The 22,843-nt window shown below is 35.6% G+C and overlaps 5 protein-coding genes across 7 annotated transcripts; 3 read left to right on the plus strand and 2 right to left on the minus strand.

The window, feature by feature from the left end:
• Positions 1 to 23: 23 nt before the first annotated feature.
• Positions 24 to 2,954, minus strand: LOC106640711 (uncharacterized). 3 transcript variants are annotated; one of them, XM_089591209.1, is made up of 3 exons: positions 2,898 to 2,954; positions 2,132 to 2,300; positions 24 to 1,889 (listed from the first exon to the last, which is right to left on the minus strand). In XM_089591209.1, the coding sequence occupies exons 2-3, from the start codon at positions 2,208 to 2,210 to the stop codon at positions 241 to 243; spliced, it is 1,728 nt and encodes a 575-aa protein (XP_089447335.1). In that variant the 5' UTR covers positions 2,211 to 2,300; positions 2,898 to 2,954; the 3' UTR covers positions 24 to 240. The 3 variants fall into 3 exon arrangements, with proteins under 3 accessions (XP_089447335.1, XP_089447336.1, XP_014210315.2); XM_089591210.1 differs by lacking the exon at positions 2,898 to 2,954 and adding an exon at positions 2,446 to 2,463; XM_014354829.3 differs by lacking the exon at positions 2,898 to 2,954 and having other exon boundaries at positions 2,132 to 2,373.
• Positions 2,955 to 5,610: 2,656 nt separating this feature from the next.
• Positions 5,611 to 8,800, minus strand: PolI (DNA polymerase iota). The gene is made up of 3 exons (XM_014354801.2): positions 8,441 to 8,800; positions 7,070 to 8,310; positions 5,611 to 6,960 (listed from the first exon to the last, which is right to left on the minus strand). Exons 2-3 carry the CDS (start codon positions 7,968 to 7,970, stop codon positions 5,987 to 5,989), a joined length of 1,875 nt encoding a protein of 624 aa, XP_014210287.2. The 5' UTR covers positions 7,971 to 8,310; positions 8,441 to 8,800; the 3' UTR covers positions 5,611 to 5,986.
• A 616-nt stretch (positions 8,801 to 9,416) lies between these two features.
• Rab1 (RAS oncogene family member Rab1) lies at positions 9,417 to 13,801 on the plus strand. Its single transcript, XM_014354763.3, has 3 exons — positions 9,417 to 9,827; positions 11,187 to 11,583; positions 11,926 to 13,801. Exons 1-3 carry the CDS (start codon positions 9,805 to 9,807, stop codon positions 12,133 to 12,135), a joined length of 630 nt encoding a protein of 209 aa, XP_014210249.1. The 5' UTR covers positions 9,417 to 9,804; the 3' UTR covers positions 12,136 to 13,801.
• An 892-nt stretch (positions 13,802 to 14,693) lies between these two features.
• Positions 14,694 to 16,182, plus strand: LOC106640705 (cyclin-dependent kinase 20). The gene is made up of 5 exons (XM_014354816.2): positions 14,694 to 14,885; positions 15,110 to 15,298; positions 15,400 to 15,636; positions 15,729 to 15,956; positions 16,024 to 16,182. The coding sequence occupies exons 1-5, from the start codon at positions 14,694 to 14,696 to the stop codon at positions 16,180 to 16,182; spliced, it is 1,005 nt and encodes a 334-aa protein (XP_014210302.1).
• Positions 16,183 to 16,612: 430 nt separating this feature from the next.
• Positions 16,613 to 19,771, plus strand: LOC106640688 (activator of 90 kDa heat shock protein ATPase homolog 1). Its single transcript, XM_014354798.2, has 8 exons — positions 16,613 to 17,130; positions 17,419 to 17,572; positions 17,793 to 17,872; positions 17,947 to 18,137; positions 18,207 to 18,410; positions 18,518 to 18,655; positions 18,762 to 18,997; positions 19,078 to 19,771. The coding sequence occupies exons 2-8, from the start codon at positions 17,493 to 17,495 to the stop codon at positions 19,160 to 19,162; spliced, it is 1,014 nt and encodes a 337-aa protein (XP_014210284.2). The 5' UTR covers positions 16,613 to 17,130; positions 17,419 to 17,492; the 3' UTR covers positions 19,163 to 19,771.
• Positions 19,772 to 22,843: the final 3,072 nt, after the last annotated feature.

The raw sequence follows: 22,843 nt of genomic DNA on the forward strand, positions 1-22,843 counted from the left end.
AAATGCAGATATTTTTTTTATTGGCACAGCCATAATTTTATTAGAAAAAATTATAAATTTTTTTTACTTTATAAACAATAAATATATAATACAAATCCTACACAGTGTAGGCTTTACAACGTTTATACTCATGTTTCCGTCATTTTACACGTAATTAATCTTACTACTTACAATACAATCGTTTTAACAATCACTCGATTAAAAAAAAAAAAGTTAATCTTAGAAATCTTTATAACGTCTTTATCTTTTTGTTGTATTGTACATTGGCCTGTTCTGTATCGTAACACTATTGAGCCTCATCCGCAATCTAGCTTCCCTTTTCATTATGGCTTCTTGTCGTTTCCTTTCAATTTCAGCAGGAGTAGAAAGTGGCAGTGATCCTTCACTGTTACTTGCTTCACGATTGCTTAATTGTTGGCTATTTTTGTTAACACTTGATTCACTCAATGATGAACTTGATTGGACTCTCCTCCAACTTTTAACATCTGAATTGCTTGATGATTTTGACTGCTCCACGGGACTTTTATTTTCTGGTTTTTGTGGAATTACTGATTTCGTAGTAGAATTTTCTACTGAATTGCTTTGATTAAGAAAATGCGAGTCTGAGTAACTTTTTGATTTAAAAAGTCTCGTCTCATTGTTCTTATCACTATTGTTGCTTGATTGAGTTTGCGAAATGAAGCCCGAACTATTGTAATTTTTTACGTAATTTTGATTCAAGTATCCAAAATTTGCGTTAGTATTTACAACTTTATTCTGAATTGAAGCACTCGATGTTACTGGTATGTTACAGCTCGAGTTTGAGGAAATAATCTTGGTCTGCTTGATACAAACGGAATTTTTGTGCTGAAAAAATTTATTCTGAGTAATAGAGCTTTTTGAAGTCGTCACGACAGGCGTGGAATTTTTATAAGGTTTATGTACATTACTAATAACCGTTTCAGTCTTTGAATTCTGACAAAAGTCCTTATCATCGAATTCAACCATAAAATCGTCAAATGAATCATCAGGTATTTCTAACGAATTCGAATCCCCTTTGCCCGAAGAAGAGTTCTTATCCAAGGATTCATTAACTTTAGTGTTATTGTTCAGTGGCTGACAATTTTCTTTTGCCCCCGTTTTTAATGGCTTTTCACTACCAGTGCTACAAACCTGAGGTGCCTGAATAAATCTTAAAGTGCTGGTTGAGGACTGGATTGCACTAGGTGCAGCTTGAATTCCGAATTCCTCTGCTTCAACCTGTTGACTGCACATTACCAGCATATCCTCTATTGAGTCGTCCATGAATTTATCTGTATTATTATTTACAGTTGGACTTGGCTTTTTACCAATAGATTCATCTGCTGACACTCGTAGTTTAATATCAGAGTCACCAGAAGTTTCACTATCCACATCAATAACCAATTGACTTTCCACGTGATCCTCGATTTTTCGATCATCGACATTCATTTCCCCAAATAATTTGGCTTTCAATTCTATTGCTCTTAATTCCTCCATAAACCCAGCCAAGTTCTCTCGCTGTTCTTCCTGGATGAGTTTTTTCTTTAACGGCTTATGAAGCAGAGGGGAATTGGAGTTTCTCTTCTTGGCTAGAAGAGCGGCACTCCTTTTGGGTGTCTTATTGATCTCTAGAGAAGTCAAACTTCCACTTCCATCCTCCTTCATGAGCGGTCTCTGATAATCCCATCCTACCTCGTTTGGGGGATGCTGGGTCAGTGGCTCGATTGGACTCTCGTTAGTCTCGTTATAATTCAGTTCCGGAGAATCGGAAGCGTCAATCTTTTTCTTAGCTCTAATTGGTGTACTGTGACCAGCTAACGAAGACTTAGATCGAGGTGTTGTTGGCTTGTGTGTCGGTCTTACTTCGTCTGGCGACGATGTGCTCATTTCTGCAAACCAAAGTGTCAAATGATTCTCATGGAATTTTACCAATTGACAACGTTGCACCATGCAAAATTAGATTGGCAATTTTTTATACATTACATATAACCTACAATTACGCCGTATCAAATAAAAAAAAGCACAAAGCCAAATGAGTTAAAATTGTGCGTGCTCCGTGCTGATTCATCATACAGATAAAAACAATACGTGTCAGCTGTCTACCTTTAAATTTAACGTTTAAACAACTTACCTTCATCCTCGAACAAAACTGGCGAACATTTTGTTGACGCTCTTGCCGTTTTTTTCATACTCCTTAGTCTTCTATTCATGTTTACGGGGATGACGCCGAAGCCCCACTGTGTGCACTGTATGTTAACAACAAACGTGTACGTTGACAGCAAAGACGTGAAAGGTTAACGCTGGTTGAGAAAAAAAAATTACTTGGGTTAAACGAATATTCATTGTTCCGCGGCTACATCTCGCGCGTTTCTACTGCTGAATCAGCAGATCAGCACTGCTGCTGGCGTGGTAAAATAATAATATGCAATATATATACCTAATTACCTATTTATGTGCGCGCACACACTAACCACACGTAACACGTATTAGGCTCGTCTGCATGCTTTTACTTTGATGATACATATTTTTCTCTGTTACGATGTTGCAATTGCGAATGTAATTTTCTCTTATCTGATGTATATTTGCAAACATTAAGAAATTTATTTAGTAAGTATACTTCCGTGTAATTTGATTTGTTAGTATAAATTAATGCAAAAAAAAAAAAAAAACTTTCAACGTTTAGCAGAACAAAAAGTTTAGAACTATATCTTTTATTTAAAAAAAATACCGTTATTTCCGCGGCTAGCTGTAAAATTTTCATCAAGTCATCTTTAAAAAGTTATGAAACTATTTTTTGAACAATTATTTAATTTCTATAATTTTTTTTTACGTAAATATCCAAAAGTATTAATATGTAGAAGGTCGATTTTCGGGTAAAAGATAAATTGTACACTTACCACAAATATAGCACAGACAATGTCAACCTTTCATTTTATATCCATACGATTAGTTGCGGCTGATTTATAATCGATTAGATTATAGGTACATTGTGCTGTAAGTGATTCAGAATTTTAGGGCCACTCTTTTTAGTTCAATTGTTCAAAAATCCGCAACGCTAGATGACGCTGATCCAAACAATTATGTGGGGACCTGACCCTGCTGCGCAACCGTCGGTAAAAGAGTAGGCTCTTTAGCCTTCCTCCGCTTCTCTTTCCACCGCCGCGGCGGTGGGCACCCAGCGCTGATTCCGAAATGCACTAGTGTGCATCTACTTATAGTAGAGCCATTTAATTAATTAGAAACCAGCCGCAACTGATTTTAAAAATGAATGATGAAAATTTAATATTTTTTGTGCTGTTTGCGGCAAGTGCACAAACTATCTTTTACCCGAACATTGACTTACAAAAGTGTAAATATTTAGGTCATTTTTTAAATAAAAGAAAAATTGTAAACTTGCCGCAAACAGCATTAACAATGTCCACTTTTTATTTTGTATTTACAATATTAGTTGCGGCTGGTTTATAATTGATTATATGGCTCTACTGTAAGTTGTAATAATTATTTGGATCAGCGCCATCTAGCGGTCAAGATTTTTTTGGCCAAAAATTGCTTCTGAAATTCTGAAGGAGAGCTTTAGGCAGTTCAGCCCTAGAGCCATTTAATTATTTATAAACCAGCCGCAACATATTAAATAAATACAAAATAAATATTTAACGATGTTTGTGCTGTTTGCGGCAAGTTTACAGTTTATCTTTTACCCAAAAGTATAAATATATAGGAGGTCGATATTCAGGTAGAAGATAATTTGTAAACTTGCCGCCAACATTGCAAACAACGTTCATTTTTCATTTTATATCTATCAAATAAGTTGCGGCTGGTTTATAATAAATTAAATAACTCTAGGGCTAAACTGCCTAAAGCTCTCCTTCAGAATTTAAGAAGCAATTTTTGGCCAAAAAAATCACGACCGCTAGATGGCGCTGATCCAAATAATTATTACAACTTACAATAGAGCCATATAATCAATTATAAACCAGCCGCAACTGATATTGTAAATACAAAATAAAAAGTGAACATCGTTTGTGCAACTTGCGGCAAGTTTGTTGCTGCTGGTTTATAACTAATAAAGTGACTTTAGTAAAGTCACGTTTTACTGTAAGCAGCAATGATTATTTTGGATCAGCGCCATCTAGCGGTCGTGATTTTTTTGGCCAAAAATTGCTTCTTAAATTCTGAAGGAGAGCTTTAGGCAGTTTAGCCCTAGAGTTATTTAATTTATTATAAACCAGCCGCAACTCATGACGAAGCTATAAAATAAAAAAATAACGATACATGTGTTTATGGCGGCAAGTTAACAATCTATCTTTTACTCAAAAATTTATCTTAAAAAATAGAAATACATAGGAGGTCGATTTTTTGGTAGAAAATAGATTGATAACTTGCCGCCATAAACACATGTATCGTTATTTTTTCATTTTATAGCTACAAAATGAGTTGCGGCTGGTTTATAATTAATTAAATGGCTCTTTGCGCTAAAGCTCTGGTTCAAAAGTTTAGGGCCACTTTTTAGTTCAGAAATCCGCAACGCTAGATGGCGCTGATCCAAATAATTATTACAATTTACAGTAGAGCTAGTGATTAATTATAAACCAGCCGCAACTAATCTTATGGATAGAGAATAGAAAGTTAAAATTTTTTGTGCTGTTTGCGGCAAGTTTACAATCTATCTTTTACCCGATAACCGACCTCCAAAATCATAAATATTCTACTTATCTTATATGACTTATAAAAATGTTATATGACTTATAAAGATGTCTGGAGGCATCAATTTATCAATTTCCGTTACAGTACAGAACTTTCGCTATAGTGAGCTTCTTGCCTTCTTCTAAATTTCTAATATTCTATTGATAATATATATCAAACAAAAATTGACCAAATATATTGTTAATCCGTAGAGAATAACTTTATCTCGTAAATTTCAGACATAAACGAGCTAGAAACATTCTTCGTATTAAAAAAAAAAAAAAAAATACGTATTGCATGCATATTGCAAAAAAAGCTGAGCAAGCTCGGATTGCAGCAATGTCGATGTCATTTTAATATAACAATAGAAGTACCATTGTGAGCTTTTTTCGTTGCTCTTTAATTTTTTAGAAATGGGTAAGAAGCTACTAATCATCTTTTCGAACTGTTAATTAAAATTATGTATTTTAATATGTAAATATAAATCTTATTGTTAAAAAATTTTGATGCAAGCGACTAGTACATATAACCACTTGAAAAAAATGCATTGTTATAGAAAACTAGATTTTTATTTTTTTATTTTCGTTTGTACAAATAGTTGTTTTTACTTTAGTCTTGATTGTTTTCCATTCCTTTATGGGTTGTTAAATTTTTGCACTAATAACTGAAACTCTGCAACTCACTTATTGACAATTATTACAAAAATGAACTAAGTATGCAGTAAAATAATGAAACTAATATTTGAAAATTCACAAATGTCACTAAGATTCATAAATAGATGATTTCAGTTATTGACAATCACTTATAAAAATTGTTTCAAGATAATAATGACAAAAATAAGTTATATTAAACATTTATCTAAAAAACAAAAAAATTTTTTTTTAGAAGTCTTATAATTAAGTATCATTTACAAATAAAAAAAAAAAAAAAAAAAAAAAACAAAAACAATTCAATCGTAACATTTTTTTTTAGTGAAATAAATATATGTATGTAACACGGGTCGTAAAAAATATTGATATTTCTCTTAATCACGTAACTCTTACTACTTTGAGATAATGCAGAGTTTATTTTACAAGTAAACTAGGTACGATTTGTATCATAACAATTTGTAGAAAGTAATATTTGCAGTGTATCCATGTACTGCTACATTTATTCATTCATCCTGCCCTGCAGGAAGCATGTAAAAAATATATGACTTTCATACACTATTTTCGGCCACGTCTTAGCTCGTATACTTACAAAAAAATAGAAAAATGAATTCAATTAGCTTCATAAGAAATCATGTAGTCGTTGTCATATTTCATCACTTATGTGCTATAAAGTACTTAAACCTATCGTTTGTCTTTTTGTTGCTTGAATTTGCAGGCCAGGAATGACTCACTGGTTTATCAAGATCAATAGGTATGGAGGATTTGAAATTCGTTGGTCCACCTTGCAGTAGGCTTTTAGAAATCGGGGAAGATGAGGGAGTATTAAGTCTTAAATCAGCCATTTCATTGCTCGGGGAATCTTTTCTTCCGCTCAACCAAACTTCGAGTTTTGTTTTCTTTGGCGATGGCTCGATCTCGCTAAGAATGTCCTCGTCGTCTTCACCGCTACATCGAACATCGATCGGACTTGGAGTCGCCCTGTCCAGAGAGCGTACGCGACAATAAGAATTAGACTGAAATTGTACTTTAATACCGAAGTCTTTGTTTTCTCTTAACTCGTCGTCGGTTTCCACTTCGCAATCGCTCCTATCCTGCTGACTTATGCTCATTGGAGAACCTAAATTAATGTCCGCCAAACCTTCCTCAGAACTTATGTCCATAACTGACTGTACAGCTACTTGTTTTTGTAAAAACGACATGATACTCTTTCCCGACGACTTTTCTTCTTGAAACTTTGAAAATGCCAGGCCTAACAGTGTTAAATGAAAAGTTTTTGTAACATCAACAACTCTATGAAACAACTTCATTATAAGTGCCAAAATTTTCGTGTGATCGTAATTTTGTACTCCTCTTGCGCCTTTGCTTGACGGTACAAGATGCTGCGGAAGTGCACATTGCCGACTTTCTCGTTTTGACGAACCTGGCTTACCTAAACTATCTTCTTTTCTCACAGTTAATTTCACACAGACCGGAATTCTGCCATCCTCAGCTGCCAAGTCAGTCAGTCTTCTCAGCAAGGCACTAAGACGAGATTCCACTTCGTCAACTAATGAAACTTTTTTGAATCCATCTTCTAAACCGATTGAATTGGGCTTGCCCGAAGGTTTAACTGGAGAGTCATCGATACCTTGAAAAACAAAATAACAATGTTATATTTTAATATTGAATTAATGTTCCAAGTCTCTTTCATGTATGTTTCAGACACAATTACTTTAATTTATAGACAATATTTTTACCTTCAGAACAATCTTTAATTTTCCGTGCCAGTTCTTTGCCAATTTTCACTTGCAATCTTTCCAGAGGTGTCCTACGGATGTCATCAACAGTTAGAATATTGTTAGCAGTCAAAGATTCAGCTGTTCTACGTCCAACACCTGGAATTTTCGAAACAGAACCCAATGATGTCATCAATGCTGCGGCAGAGCATGGATAAACAATTGTCTGTTGATTAGGTTTGTGTAAAGCACCACCCAGTTTTGCCAATAACTTATTGTGTGATATTCCAGCACTACATGTAAGTCCAAGCTCGTTGTATATATTTGCTCTCATGTCCATAGCGATTCTACTTGCCACAGATATACGATAATGACATCCACAGGGACACTCTTCTTCCGGATTTTCAAAAATATTGCCAACTGGCTGGTAGGATTTTATTTCCTGAAATAGCAATGACCCATCATCATCATCATCATTCCTTGTGGTATTTTCATCATGCTGTGAATTTTTTGAATTGTCACCAATCCGCTTTGCATACTCATCAATCACTGAAGTAACATCAATAAAGTTTTCATCTAGACCTAACTTTTCAACCATTGGACTAAACTGATGCAACAGATCTATAATTTGAGCAGATACTTTTCTGTATGGAGTCAAGTCCTCACCACGGACCAGAATTAAACTTGGACACAAACACCTAGCACTATCCACTGGCATACACTTTTTAACACCAAATGCTCTTGCCTCATAATTACTGGTGACTACTATATTTTTCTGTTGTACACCCAGTGGTTTGCCCTTATACTTTGGATGCCTGACAATTTCAACTTGAGCATAAAAACAGTCTACATCCAAGTGTATAATAGTCCTTGGATGCTCAATTAATGCCTGTTGACTATCATACTCGCTACTGGTATCCATTTGAGTCTTGTTTGTAATCTCATAAACTTTTTTCAAAACTCACATAAAAAATGCTTCCTTTTAGAATTACTTCTATTTCACTTATTCCTTAGTTAGAAAAACAAATACTTTTTACAAAAGACTCGGCAGATAAGTTATAAAAAAAATTTAGAGTTCCACAACGATAATCTTGCCTTATGGAATGTGTCTTTTCTTGTAAAGTGGTTAGCAGTCCTATTTTCTCTCAAACGACCACCGACGTCCTTGATACTTTGTCAGTCACAACAGTAAAAAAAAAAGTCTGGCCAAATATTCACGGACAAAGCTTCGACGTTCCCTTTGTGTGCCAAATACTTATAACCTGTGGGCAAAAAGCGATAAAACAAAAAATTATTGATAATACTTTTTTAAGGTTAAGTCAACATTTATTCCTGCTAACAACAACATAAGAGTCATAACGATTGTTGCAAGTTCGAGTATTATTTACTCACGAGTCCGACGATCGCCGAGACGGGTCATCTGTTAAAATTCGTCCTTTCTCGTCCTCCTTAAATCTTTTTCGTTTGTGTGCGTGTTGTTAGTACCTATAATAATTGTGCATCACTGGAAAATAGAAAAGGTGTGCAGCCGATTTCTATTTCCGTTTTAATTGTTTCGCGTGTCCTTCACAGCTCAAGTGCACAGAGCAGTAAAGCGCTGTACATTTCTGCACCTATATATACACTGAAAAAAGTATTATTTTCCGTATTAAAAAGCGGGGAGCCCGCTCTTTGCCACATTGAAAAAGGTGCACAGTGCACGCACGCAAGAGTGCATTTTTAATGGTGTAAAAAAAAGAGAACTGTCAGAAAACAAGGTAAGTAAAGTAAAAAAGTAGAAAAGAGAATCTAGAAAATCGCTTGCCTGATGAATCGCGCAAAAAAGTGTCACACTGTAGTTAGGGTTAGGTGCATACATTTACGCGCTCAATTTGAATGACATTGACCTTGTTAAGTATACCAATTAAAAATGACAATTAACCCATACACTAGCTGTTTATTGGAAAGTTTGAGACAATTATTTTTCTTAAAACACACTTGCTCATGTATGTTGTTACGTCGTACACTGAAAAAATTAATTTTTTATTTTTACAAGTCCCACATTCTAATTTAAAGTTCTTACGCATAGTTAGAGAGGCCCATTGTGTAAGTACTTAACTTAGAGAAATCATGATTAAATTTGTAGTACACAATACGAGTGTCCTTAAATTGTTTTTGCGTTCGTGTTGAGTGTTACTTAGTGTTAGATTAGGAAGAAACAAATTACTTTTCGAGACGAGAGGACGACGTCAAAGGACGAAAGGAGAAGAAAGTCAAAAGCACGCAGTCCAATGGTCTGGATTCCGTCACAATACCGTCACACCGTTAAAATAAATAATAACGTCGTGTGTGTGTATTTGTGGTGCATCATCCGCTGTTCCATCCTCCTATAGGCTGATGTAAGTATACCTATATACATTTTCCCAGTGTTAGCTCCCAACTCCCAAGCGAACGAAGCAAAAGGAGTTGAGGTTGAGAGAGAGCGCCTGCAGCTTGCTAGTTGTTGCTACTACTTTATTACTGTACTGACACTGACTGGTGACTGCTGCCACGACATCGATATATAAGTATACGCACACACCTAGTAGCCAGAGAGAAAGAGAACAACCAAAGGGGCCACGCAATTATAACCAAGAGACAAGAGTAACTTAAAGTACGAGAGTTAGGTATATATACACCACACAAAGAGGACGACGACGACGGCAACGTATTGAGGTGTACAACCGTAACGTCAACGAGAACGATAAGCAATCCCTCATCGTCAGCTTGCGCGTAGCATGTCCACGATGAATCCGGAATAGTGAGTACATTAATACCTACACCTAATTAACGTTACGTGCATCCCGTCATCATATTAGGTTGTTTTTTTGTGTCTATTCTACCCGTCCCTCTTTCCCTTTATCTTCTGGTGCTGCTGGCTCCGTTTCGCTCGTCATTAGGCAGGACAAGAGACAACCTGTAAACAGCGGAATACTATAGGGTATTCATCACACATATGATGCTCCGTACCGTTTGAAAGGGCCATATTGTTTGTTTGTTTATTATGGGAGATGGCTAACCTGCTTGGGGGAGTAGGTATATGGGAGGAGGCAATCGTTTTTTTTTTTTCGTTTTGGCCTTGCATACAGTGCATACACTTATACATATGTATCTCTATACACCACACATACGTTATGCATTGCAGCAGAGTAACAGCAGCATCGGTGAGCGATGATGCATCATCGGGATACAAGAAAATGTATATTTGCTTTAATACCCATATTATATGCGTATATCTATAGTCAATGTTATGCATTTTAAAAAATGCATCGTTCTTTTGATAATTTTCGCTTTTTTCCTCTCCATCCCCTTATCTACTGTTAGCCGTCGATTCACGTGACAATATACCTATACTCGTTGTATTTGATTTCTTAAGCAAGATTGACAACTGCTGCTCCAAAATTTTCTCCATCATCCCAACAAAATATCGCATGCATCAGTTTCTATATAACTCCTGACCGATCTTTCTCTTTTCTGATAGAGAGCTATCCTAATGCTCTCGATGAGGAATAAAGGCTTTCAGATTTAAGAATGAGTCTATAAAATGTATGAGCAGTATATTGCTTCTTGCTATCCTTTTCTTGTATCCTCAGTCCACAGTACCCACACACGCCTACATCTTGTCCCCTCCACAACAACACTTATGCGTAAGCAGCTGAGTGACCCACAGTTTTTTTCGTATATTATTATGTGTCTAGTGTATATGCGCATGCTTTGTGGTCCTTGCACTCGTTCTTTTATTTAAACAGCAAGTACCCTGAGCGTTAACTACCCAAGTTCAGGGAATTGAAAGGTGTCCGAAGAAATTTAACAAATCATTGTTGCTCCTGAAAACTAACAAAGTACACAATGTGAGGCATTATCTTTTTGTTCTGTCTAATAAATATAGTTACTTAGAGGTTCACGAATCTGTCAAATCATCAGAGTAGCAGATGAGCTTTTTATGATGCTCTTTAATGCTTGTAGCAATAATCAAGCCACTTGTAAAAGAGAGAGAGAGAGAGCCTGCGAATGACATTTGACGTGTTTTATAAATAGCCCACTGCCAAAGTACCGTCGAGTGTGTATTTGTACAGTATGTACAATTATAAACGATTATCTACTTTGTTTTGCTTTGCAGTGATTACTTGTTCAAACTGCTGTTGATTGGCGACTCTGGTGTTGGCAAATCATGTCTGTTGTTACGGTTCGCCGACGACACCTATACGGAAAGCTACATCAGCACCATCGGCGTTGACTTCAAAATCCGGACTATCGACTTGGACGGCAAAACGATAAAACTCCAGATTTGGGACACCGCCGGCCAAGAGCGATTCAGGACTATCACGAGTTCGTACTATCGTGGCGCGCACGGTATCATCGTCGTTTACGATTGCACGGATCAGGAGTCCTTTAACAATGTCAAGCAGTGGCTCGAGGAAATCGACCGCTATGCCTGTGATAACGTCAACAAACTCTTGGTTGGCAACAAATCTGATCTGCAAACTAAAAAAGTCGTCGATTACCAGACAGCCAATGTAAGCTCTTTTTTTTAGCTCTTCTATGCTGCATTTTTGTCTAACATGATGGCTTGTGTCATTTGAACCTTTGTTTTCAAATGATAACTGAAGCAACTAATCATCAGATATTTTTATCACTCAGCTTGACAAAATAACATTTTAAGTTAAAAATGAGTCATTGAAAAATCCGAAAAAAAAAAAAAAAAAAAAAAAAATTATTCAATATTTTTCGTGTCTTTTTTTGTGCTTTTGTGCTGATAATAATAATTTTTATGAATTATGTATTCGTTCGATAACTTCATTACAATGATGATCGAAAATGCAAGGACTTACATATTTAATTGATGAACTTTTTGACAGAAATACGCTGAACAGCTAGGCATTCCGTTCCTCGAGACGTCGGCTAAAAACGCGACAAATGTCGAACAGGCTTTTATGACTATGGCTGCAGAAATCAAAAGCCGAGTGGGACCACCATCGGGTGGCAGCGAGCCCATCAACAAGATTAAGATCGAAGGCAATGTCGTTGATACCTCGGGAGTCTCGGGTTCCAAGACCGGATGCTGCTGAAACATTTAAGACCAACCAACCATCGAGGCCGCATCGTTCCCATCCCTCGATCCTTTGGATACGAGTGAGCTTTTTCAAACATTTCATTCGTTCCGACCAACAAACCAGCAAAAAAACAAACTGAATGAACTTATGAGTATAAGAGAAATAATAATGGTGATAATTATTATTATTATTATTACGAGAGGGAAAGGGACCTTTTTTTTATTTACTTACAGGAAACTTGCTTTCGAAAATTGAAAAAAGAAAAAAAAAAAGACTCGTGCATATGACGCGAGTAATTGATTATTCTTTGTGCTCTATCTATTTTTCTCCTCTGTTTTTTTCATACGTTATGTATACTTTTCTTTATTTTTTTAGGAGGCAATGTATAACTAGTATGTATGTACTGGAGAATCTGTAAATTTTTTGTGTAACTGATAAATTATTCATTTAAAGTCAAGTGGCTTTTTATTATACTTACCATAAACGTAAACGAACAAGAAGCAAAGATGATAATTTTGTATACAGTCCTTTTTGATCGCATGTTATGAATATAGCATATACCGCCCTGCAAGACTTAATTTCTCCAATTTCTTTTATTTTTTTATTAGCGCAGCTTAAAAACTAAAATAAAACCCTGAGCTGCTCGTCTAATGTGCTGATCGTGATTGAAATAATAATTATGATTATTACAAGGACAAATTTTGGAGTGAAAGAGGTGATAAAGTTAGCGAGTCCGTGCGTGTGTTGAGTAGACTGAAGAGTATATCGAGTTTTCCGGATCTAAATTTTCGATAAATTAACAAAGAACAGTAATGAATGAAAGGGTGGAGTTCTTGTTACCGAAAAATATACAAGTATTACAGCGTTGAAAATTGATGGATTATCAATTTATTCAACAACTTTCATTCATTCTAGTTTTTTAAACAAAAAAAAGAAAATACTAAGCATCAAAACACTAGTTTCGATCGATCAGTGAGCACCATGAATTCCATTCAACTTTGTTTACAAAGTAATACGAATTACTGCTTAGCTGTGATTATCAAATAGATGCAAAAGAGAGCGGATGAGTTAGGGAAAACCGTAGCGTTAACAATAATAAGATTGTATTAATCATAGAGTAGACGATTAATTAAAACAAGTAATAGAAAATTCCATGAAGTAAACTTTAATTTTGTAGCCTAAATGTTTATGACAACCATGTATTGTGTAAAAAAAAAGAAGGGACAATGAGAAAAAAAAGGAACAACAACATTCTTTGTTTTTCTGGAAGAATGTTTGCTACGATTTGCTAGTGAAGACAAAATTTGTGCATATAATAAATATTCTTTCAGTATGGAATTTTTTCGTGTTCAATACATAGTCTTCGCTCGCGTGCGCTATAATTTTGCGTTGCCCAATTGAGATCTCGACTTGCAACAAATAAGGAAAATGATTAAAGTAAATGGTTATCAAATAATGATCCTTAGACAAAGCTCTGGTGGATTTGGATAAGCGAAAAAAAAGTTCATCGCCGCTACGTGGCTTACGTTCAATGATTTGATGATAAAAGTTATTAAACGCAGAATTTTGAAATTAATAAAGACGTTCAATGATGCTCGCTAGGCTCGTGCTCGATCGTAGTCGTACTGTTATAACGTAACAAATGAATAAACGAAAAAAAAAAAAAAAAAAAAAAATACAACAGCTACAATCAGCCTATAAAAACACAATAAACAACTGGATCGGGCTTATTATCGTTTACTTAATGCACACGCCAAGCTTATCTGCAAATTTATACACATAATTATACACATATTATATATATATATTTACGGATTAAATTAATTGTTCTTTCTTTATTGTGCAAAATTGTGCATTGATTATAGGAGTTTAGCAAAGTATGTAAGTTTTGAAAACATTTTTTCAATTTGAAGTACATTAAAACTTGAAGAAAAAATACTTACTTGTTTGTTGTCTATTAAAATTTATGTTATCCATTTAAGTTATATGAATAATATATAATATACAAAGGTACGTATACATACGTGACATTTTCAGATTTTCCTTTCTTTTGATATTGAAAAAAAAAAAAATAATAATAAATAAATAAATAAATCAAAAAACACTAAGTAATAATTATTTTAGAAAATAGCAAAATGTTATTTGATTGACGTATATCAATATTGTGTAAAAAAAAATACATGAATAAAGTTGAAACATCATTTTGACAAGTTTTTACGTACACATGACTATTTTTGTTTGTTTCGTCCCTCATACACATGCCAAGAAAAAACGGCCAACACCTATTTCGAATGATTAAATCTTCAATCGTCCATACAATGTATCATTTACTCTGGCCCTTGAAACACGAAACATCCCCACGTTTACTTTTATACGACATTTGCATATAAGCATAAGAGTGGAACCTCCTGGGTAACTATAGCAACGAGCCTTTGAAGAACCCAACATTAACTTGCAGTCTTTTTTTAAAAAAATATACACCTTAATACCGTACAAAAGCTCCAAATCCGGCAATCATGTTCGATGACGAACTCGTGTCATCATCTTCGCTCTTCACCGAGTCATCGGGTAAGATGCAGAGGTACAGCGTAGCAGGTAAAATTGGCGAAGGAGCCCACGGTCTGGTGCTCAAGGCTTACGACAACGCGAGCCCGATACCACGGCCAGTGGCCCTGAAAAGGATCATGCTCAAGAGGATCGAGGATGGGATATCGATTTCCGTTGTTCGAGAGGTCAAGACTCTGCAGAGGCTGAAACATCCCTACGTAAGCAGCCATTCGATTCTGACAAAAACTCTTTTTACCCGTTTGAATACATCGTAAAATGTAACTCAAGACTTAACATTATACCTCCCGCGCTCATGTGAAACGTGAAGCCAAGCAAACCATTATGCCTGCAATCATTGTATGAGTAAAAAAGTGTCAATTACAAAAAAAAAACTCTGAATGTCTTCATACGACTGTCAATTTTTTTTTTACCTTTTGTTTAGATAGTCGAGCTGCTGGACGCGTTTCCTGCCGGTCTGGACTTTGTCATGGTGTTCGAGTACATGCCCTCGGGACTCTGGGAGCTGCTGAAAGACAGCGACAGGCCGCTGAAGGACTCGCAAATAAAAACCTACATGAGAATGCTTTTGGAGGGCGTCGCCTACATGCACTCGAATAGCATCATGCACAGAGTACAATACGTTTTTTATGTGCCGTGTTTAATTTATTTGATTCTCATTTTTTGGATGACACAAATTAATTGTCAAAGTCGTCATGTTGTTATCGCTTGTAGGATCTAAAACCCGCGAATTTGCTCATTCGCGAGGACGGCGTGTTGACGATCGCCGATTTTGGATTGGCCCGATTGATGTGGGAAGACATAAGCCGCCCGTACTCGCACCAGGTAGCCACGAGATGGTACAGGGCCCCAGAATTACTGTACGGCGCAAGATTTTACAACGCCGCGATCGACATGTGGGCTGTGGGTTGCATTTTTGGCGAAATGCTCAACAATTCACCGCTTTTTCCTGTTGGTACATTCATTCAATTTCAAATTTAATGAGATTTGATTAAAAAAAAAAAAAAATAAATAAATAAATAAAAAAAGTTGATTATGTTCAGGGTGAAAGCGACATAGAACAGTTGGCCATAGTCTTGAGTCATCTCGGTTCTCCAACAGCGGAGTCGTGGCCAGAACTGAGTTCCCTGCCTGATTACAACAAAATAACGTTCCCCTACCACAAGGGAGTCGTGTGGGAACGCATCATACCAGATGCTCAGCAGGAAGCTATGGAATTGATAAGATCGATACTGATGTACGATTCGGCTAAGCGTTTGACTGCAACAGAGGTGCGAAAGTACCATTTGTTCAAACATTGATTTTCTTTGGTGAAAATAATTGTTTTTGTTTTTGTAGGCACTGCGGCATCCGTATTTTCACACAAAACCGTATCCTTGTGAAAAATCAGAGCTCGTTAAGCCACCGGGCGATCATCGCACTCGCCTAAAGCCGAAAGAAATTGAAACGAACATCAAACCATCGGTTTTGTTTAAAAATTTGTTGAATATTATATAAGACGGGGTTTTTTTTTTTTTTTTTCATAATGTGATATACGTATTGTAATTGTACAAAAAAAGTAAAATAAAAATATAAGTTTAATTTTGATTGATAAATAAAGTTGTGGATTAAAATACGTATACCTTTCACCATATCACGGTGTACTTATGTAGATAAAACTCAGCTCTAATTATAATTATTATTACTTTTTTTTCAATGCTGTGACTACGAGATACCAATACCACAAATAATAATATTGCAAATTTTATACTAAAAAATTTACAAGTACCAAAACTTATTTGAAATTTTTTAAAAAGCGTCACTGTATTACCGATAAACGGTCATTCAGGCAATTTACTCGGAGGTAAGGCAGTAAACTTTTCTAGAACTTTCCCAACACTTTTCCAGAAAGTTACTCTCCTAGGGACTATATATGTATAATCATACACGTGCCAACGTTACAAGTTACAAGGGATCCGGAGCGAATACCTATCGCCAGTATCGTCACCGCAACCACGTCTTTCCTTTCGAAAACTCATCGTTAGTTTATACCTTGTAAAAGCTTTAAGCCAACTGTTTAAAATATATCGTAAAAATTTAATAGATAAATCAACTCCATATACGTCAATAAACCGCACAACATATTCCGTCTGCTCAGCTTTCTGCTCTTTTCGGAAGGCATAAGAAAAAATATAATACAAACACTTCGTCTTTTGTGTTTTTCTTTGTATTCAATCGTACGTCTCGAGCGCGTGTTATCTGCAACTCATCCGTTACCCTTAGCTCTTGCATATTTTTTTCAAACTTTTCAATTGAAAAACGACTTAATAAACAGTGAAAAGAAGCTGTTTGAGTGAATTTAGAATTTTGGAGGTTGTGCGCATCAGTTACGTCGACTGCCAAGCTTCATTAGGAATAACGTGTCTTAGAATAACCTGGTCATTTAATAGCACTTCAGAAACTTGTGTGAGTAATTTATTTATTTAAATTATCTTGCATGCTTGTTGTCTTGCTTAAAAGTCGAGAGAGTTGATGGTTAGCAAAGAGGTGCTGTGTCTCTCGTTACCTATGCAGCAAATTAACTTACTTAGCACTTTTAAATTGTCAACGAGTTAGTTGGAGTGAATCTTGCGTGAATGTTTTATTTTTTAACGTGTTGCTCGTCGAAAGTTTAAATAAGTCATGAAATTCAAACCAATGAATTGACGTTGGTAATCAACTTGCTATTATTTCTCTTTTTTTTTTTTTTTTTAGTGAACGTAAGAGCATCTGGTTCTGTAGATCGTGTAAGAACTGTAACGCCAGGTCTACGCAGAGACTAAAGGATCATGGCCAAGTGGGGAGAAGGCGATCCACGATGGATTGTGGAGGAGAGGCCAGATGCTACTAATGTCAACAATTGGCACTGGTAGGGTATTTTGTGATATCTATTTTCAGCTCTAAATTATTTCCGTTTTAATGGATTTATAAATAGATTTGGATTAATTTTTTTCGTATTGAGAACGGCGGTCTGGCTATTTAGACTTTTTTCGTTTCACTTGTTGTTTATTGCATTATAACATCTGATTGTAGAGAAAAATTTTTCATGTACATCATTGCTTGAACTGATAGAGTGATTTTTGTTACAGGACTGAGAAAAATGCAAATGCTTGGTCTCAAGATAAAATAAAGGAAATTTTTACAGACAGCGTTATTGAAGGAGATGGGTGTATGAATATACTTTGTGTTTTGTCTTAAATTTTATTTTTTTACAAATCCTAACAGTTGTCATTGTAATTTTAGACAAATGTAAGATAACAGAAGTAGAAAAGTGTGAAGGCGAGGCAGTGGCGAATAATAGAAAAGGAAAGTTAATCTTTTTTTATGACTGGAGTATTATTTTAAAGTGGAAACTACAGAACGGAAAGGAAACGATTGAAGGAAAAATCAACATCCCAAACATGTCGGAAGAAAACGATATCTCTGAAGTCGATGTAAGAATTATTAAAAATAATTTAAACATTGTTACAATGTTGAATAATTATAAACAAATTTATTTGCAGGTTGAAATTACTTTAAAGGACAGTACAGATGAGGGTGAAAAAGTCAAGCACATCTTGCATACTAAGGGAAAAGCTACTGTGAGGGAAAAACTAAAGAAGTACGTGACGAGTTTAAAAGAAGATTTTACAACCGGAATGATTCTGCCCAAAAAGGATTCTACAAATAAAAATATGACCAACATAACATCTGGCTTTAATGCAAAAGTAATTTTGTGATATAATTATTATTGAAACATCAAATAAATGTAATCGACAGTTATGATTTGCTTTGATTACTTGTTTTGAGTGACATAAATTTTGTTTCATTGCAGATGCAAATAAATAAAACGGTTGAGTCGACAAATAATAACCAAACTATTGGATGTAAGATTGTAACAACTACTATAAAGCAACAGCAAAAATTTATGTGCAGAGGTAAAGATTTTTACAACGTCATGACAACACCTGAGGTGAGTCCAAGACTTCTAGACTCATATAATTTTAATCACATTTTTAGAAATTATTCATTCGTTGTCACCAAAAACTGCTGACTAATTGATAATTTTTTAAATATAGATGGCTACAGCATTTACGAGAGGTGCGGTAAAACTACAGGCTGAAAAAAATGGAAAGTTTGAGTTCTTTGGTGGAAATATTTATGGGGAGTTTATTGAAATCTCGCCCACAAAAATAGTACAAAAATGGAGGAGCAAATCATGGCCATCTGGTCACTTTAGTGAGGTGGTGTTTAATATTGCAGAAAAAAAAGATCACACCGAAGTCAACTTGCTGCAAACAGGAGTTCCTGAGAGGTAAGATGTCCAATTTCAAATAATATCCTTTTTTTTTTTTTTAACAACTTGATTTTTTTTTCATTATTTGTATATTTCAGCGAAGAGGAATCAACGAAACAAAACTGGGAACGGTATTACTGGGACCCTATCAAGAGAACCTTCGGTTTCGGTTTTTTTATGTGATTCTCTTTAGTGTTGTTTTCTCTTTGCATAATAAACTTAAGCTAACGTGGAATCGTTTTGCGCTGCGCTGTCACTGCCTTCATTGTCAAGGAGTCTCGCTAAGTAGGTATTATAAATATTTATTGATAAGTAGATGAGAAAATAGTAAAATACAGACACGCAGTGCAATGCAAAGTTTTCAATTGAAAAACGAAAGAAGTGCAAAGAGTCGACAATTTACAAAGAATCGCATGGCTGATTATTTTTTAAAAAGAGTTTCAACCATATTAATGACACAAGACTTTTAGTTACACAAAATGAACTTTTGATGAAAGACAAATTAATTTTCTACATTGTGATTTGTTGTATGATGACACGTAGTACATTTATTTTATCTTGGTATGATTATTGGCACGTCTAAGACTCCTTTTTGTTTTCGTTCAAGTACTTACTACAACAATGGGTTTTATAATCATTTAAAGTAAGTAATTATGATTGGTACTATTGCATTTTGAGGAAAATATAAAAAAAGAAATTAATCTTCGATTTCCGTATTTCTGTTGTCCCGTAATACTTTTATACAGTAGTGTTTATAAAGCAAAAAGAATAAACCTCGAAATTATAAGAAAACACGTACATTCTTATTTACCCTTCTTTCTTGTTAAGGCAATTATTACTAATTTATTTATTTGTAGTTAAGATTGATGCAAACTTGTGTTTCAGATCAACAATAGATTGTATGGACTGAAAAAAAAACTTATTTTAATTTTCTCATTAAATTAAAATGTTGACGCTCTTTGTTTAGTTTTACGTTATTCCAGCTTTAAAATTCTCACGATGGCTGCACCAAATTTTTTTGAATACACATGGGGTGCAAACAAAAATGCAATTACACAAATGTCACGTATGCATAGTACGTGCTTTGAAAATTCAAGGCTCATCAGTAGTAACGCCATGGTAAATAATACTTTGTATTGAAAATTTTCATAAAATTTTTTATTGGATTCACCAGAAAGAGTCGAAGCTGATCAGTCATTGACATCGGAGCCCAAACAAACAGCTCTGTCGACGTTCACTTGAACAAAATTCACGAAGCTTCGCATACAACTGGTGTACATAATACAACTGCGTCCCTATAAAGGTGGAACAACAAACTCATAGCAGCTTCTCTTTCTATCGGTTTAATTTCTTCGCGACGTGTACATAATACATAACGTGCTCCCATCCCCCTCGAGTTACAAAAGCCCGCAAAAAGCTCGGTTGCCCCTTTGAAGGAATTTCGTTTGAAGGTATATACATATACTGAATGTATGTAGCAACCTCTTGCTATTTAAGTCTCGGCCTCGTTTGAAATATAACATCGAGACAATTTTTTCAATCACACCTGTCCCTCGCAACCAAAAAACAAAAATTGTATACGATAGCAGTTAGTATGTATAGATTTTTCACTTTAACGCAGCAAAAAAAAAAAAAAAAAAAAAAAAAAAAAAAAAAAAAAAAGAAAAAAAAATTGGATCTCCAAACGAACATTTTCCATTATCTCGAACTAATTTATCCGTACAATGAGCAAAGCACAAAAGAAAATATAAAAACCACCCTACCCAATAGATGTATGTACTTTGACGAATAAAATCAATACACGTTAATGAGTACTTGTCGATAGTTCCAACCGAGTCGTATATAATAGGTAAATTCAATCAAAACTACATTATCTCGGGTACACCGCAAACTTGGACCGCGACAATGGTACATTTCCAATAACTAGTTCGCGAAACGCACAAAAGCGCCGCGGAACAAGAGCCGCTCGGGAAAGACGAGTTTCTACACATTATCCTGTATGAATAGGCACACACGTGTAACAAAACCGCAAGCTCGTCGAAAGTTCAATCGGTCCATGTTACTAATCTAAACGCGTGTACACGTGTACAGGTGATGTGGACGTCACGATATGTACAACACATCGGAGGCTCACGTGTACATATATGTGCTTGCAAGCTCGTCCCTCCCTTCTGTCCCTTTTCTTTACCTTGCACTCGTTCCGCGTTTTTTTTTTTTTTTTTTTTCCTTTAACTAATTGTTCTTCCCTTGCTCGGAGCGAAATACATTAATTTTGTCTTCACCTCTTGCTCCGCATAAAGTTTCGAGCCCCAATTTAGCGCGCCCAGCTCTTACGGGGCAGTATCAGTTTTTACTTTTTAAAGTTAAAGCTATCCCCCCCCCCCAAGCCACCGATCGCGAGAGATCGTTACGAGGAGGCGGGAGCTCAAAGTTCGCGTCTGATTAAAAAGAAGTTTCGTTGAGTGAGCTTTTTCTCGTTTCCTACGCCGATGCTGGAACTGAAAAGTAATATGGAACAACGTGCATCCAAGGATCCCTCTCGATTTTTTTTTTTTTTGTTTTTTTTTTTGTTTCCCTGTATGCTCCAAGGTATATAACACGTGAGGTATACGTTCAACCGTAGGGTAGTCGATCATTTTTTCTTCCCCCGTATCCAGACGTACAGTTTTGAGGGCGAAACAATTAAGTCGCGTGAAATCGGCATGAAAATTCATGTAGTCGCGATTGCTCGAGGTCCTCGGGAATATTCAGGACAGCGTTTGTTTTTCCGTGTGTATATACCTATGTACATTCAAATGTAACCCGGAGCACATGGTCCACGAAGTCGTTTGTACACAGCTTCGGGGGAAAAAATTTTTTTTTTCTCTCTCCGTATTCAGGGAATTTTGAAGAAAACAGAAAACAAAAAAAGTGGACGTCACGTGGAAAATAAAGGACCTCTTGGTCAATTTGCAGCTGCACTCTCTAAATCGAATCCATGTATTTTATGTATACGTATATGGACAGAAAGTTTCCTCTCACGTTGCACAATATCCAATTTCTTTCGGAGCACCTACCCGTGCACATTTAAAATGCGCGGCTTCGCAAGTCAATTTCAACTCTTGCACTATAGGAGCTGCGTAAAGTGCGCGCGTGGCTGAGAAAAACGAGAGGAGCAGAGGAGATGGTTTTACGCGTAAAAAAAAAAAAAAAAAAAAAAAAAAAGTCGCGCCGTAGGGAAGAAGGGCGATCGAAATTTCAGTTCCGGGGCATATAATATAATATCCTTTTACTCGAACGAGTGAAAAGCTTTCCCCCTCACTTTGTGCTGTTCGCGTGCGATTTCGTACACTGTGCAGTATATACGAGCTTTGTCTTTGAACGCTTCTCCGCCGAGAAGATCGTAAATGCATACACGCGAAACTTGGCGCGTTTGCCTCGTTTTGAGTACAACTCGCAAAGGCATCGTAAGTAAAAGTTAAATCTGGGCGAGAGCAAAGATGGAATGAAGGAAAATTGTTTCCGATGAATTACACGAATAAATCTTCGAGCGTATGTTTATTGACATTAAAATAAATTATTTAAATCTTTGGTATATTATTGTTGGTGTATTGCTGATGCTACTGTTATCTCATGTATCTATACTTGTTGATTTAGTGTAGAGAACTTTTTTTATTTTCATCTTTAATTTCGTTTGTTGCTACAGAGTTGGAAATTTTTATTTAGTTTGAACATTTTAATTGGAACAGAGAAACACTGAAAAATGATATAAAATGTACAAAAAGATAGTTATCTATACGAATTCAATAGAATCAAAGTTACATTTTACAAAAAATGTATGAGAGCGCTATAGAGAAGGTAGCCTACGTGTATTGCATGAAAAAT

Source organism: Copidosoma floridanum, unplaced genomic scaffold, assembly GCF_036245765.1.
Source record: "Copidosoma floridanum isolate Cflo_tuat_1 unplaced genomic scaffold, Cflo_Japanese_pri ptg000013l, whole genome shotgun sequence".
Taxonomy (NCBI): Eukaryota; Metazoa; Arthropoda; class Insecta; order Hymenoptera; family Encyrtidae; genus Copidosoma; species Copidosoma floridanum.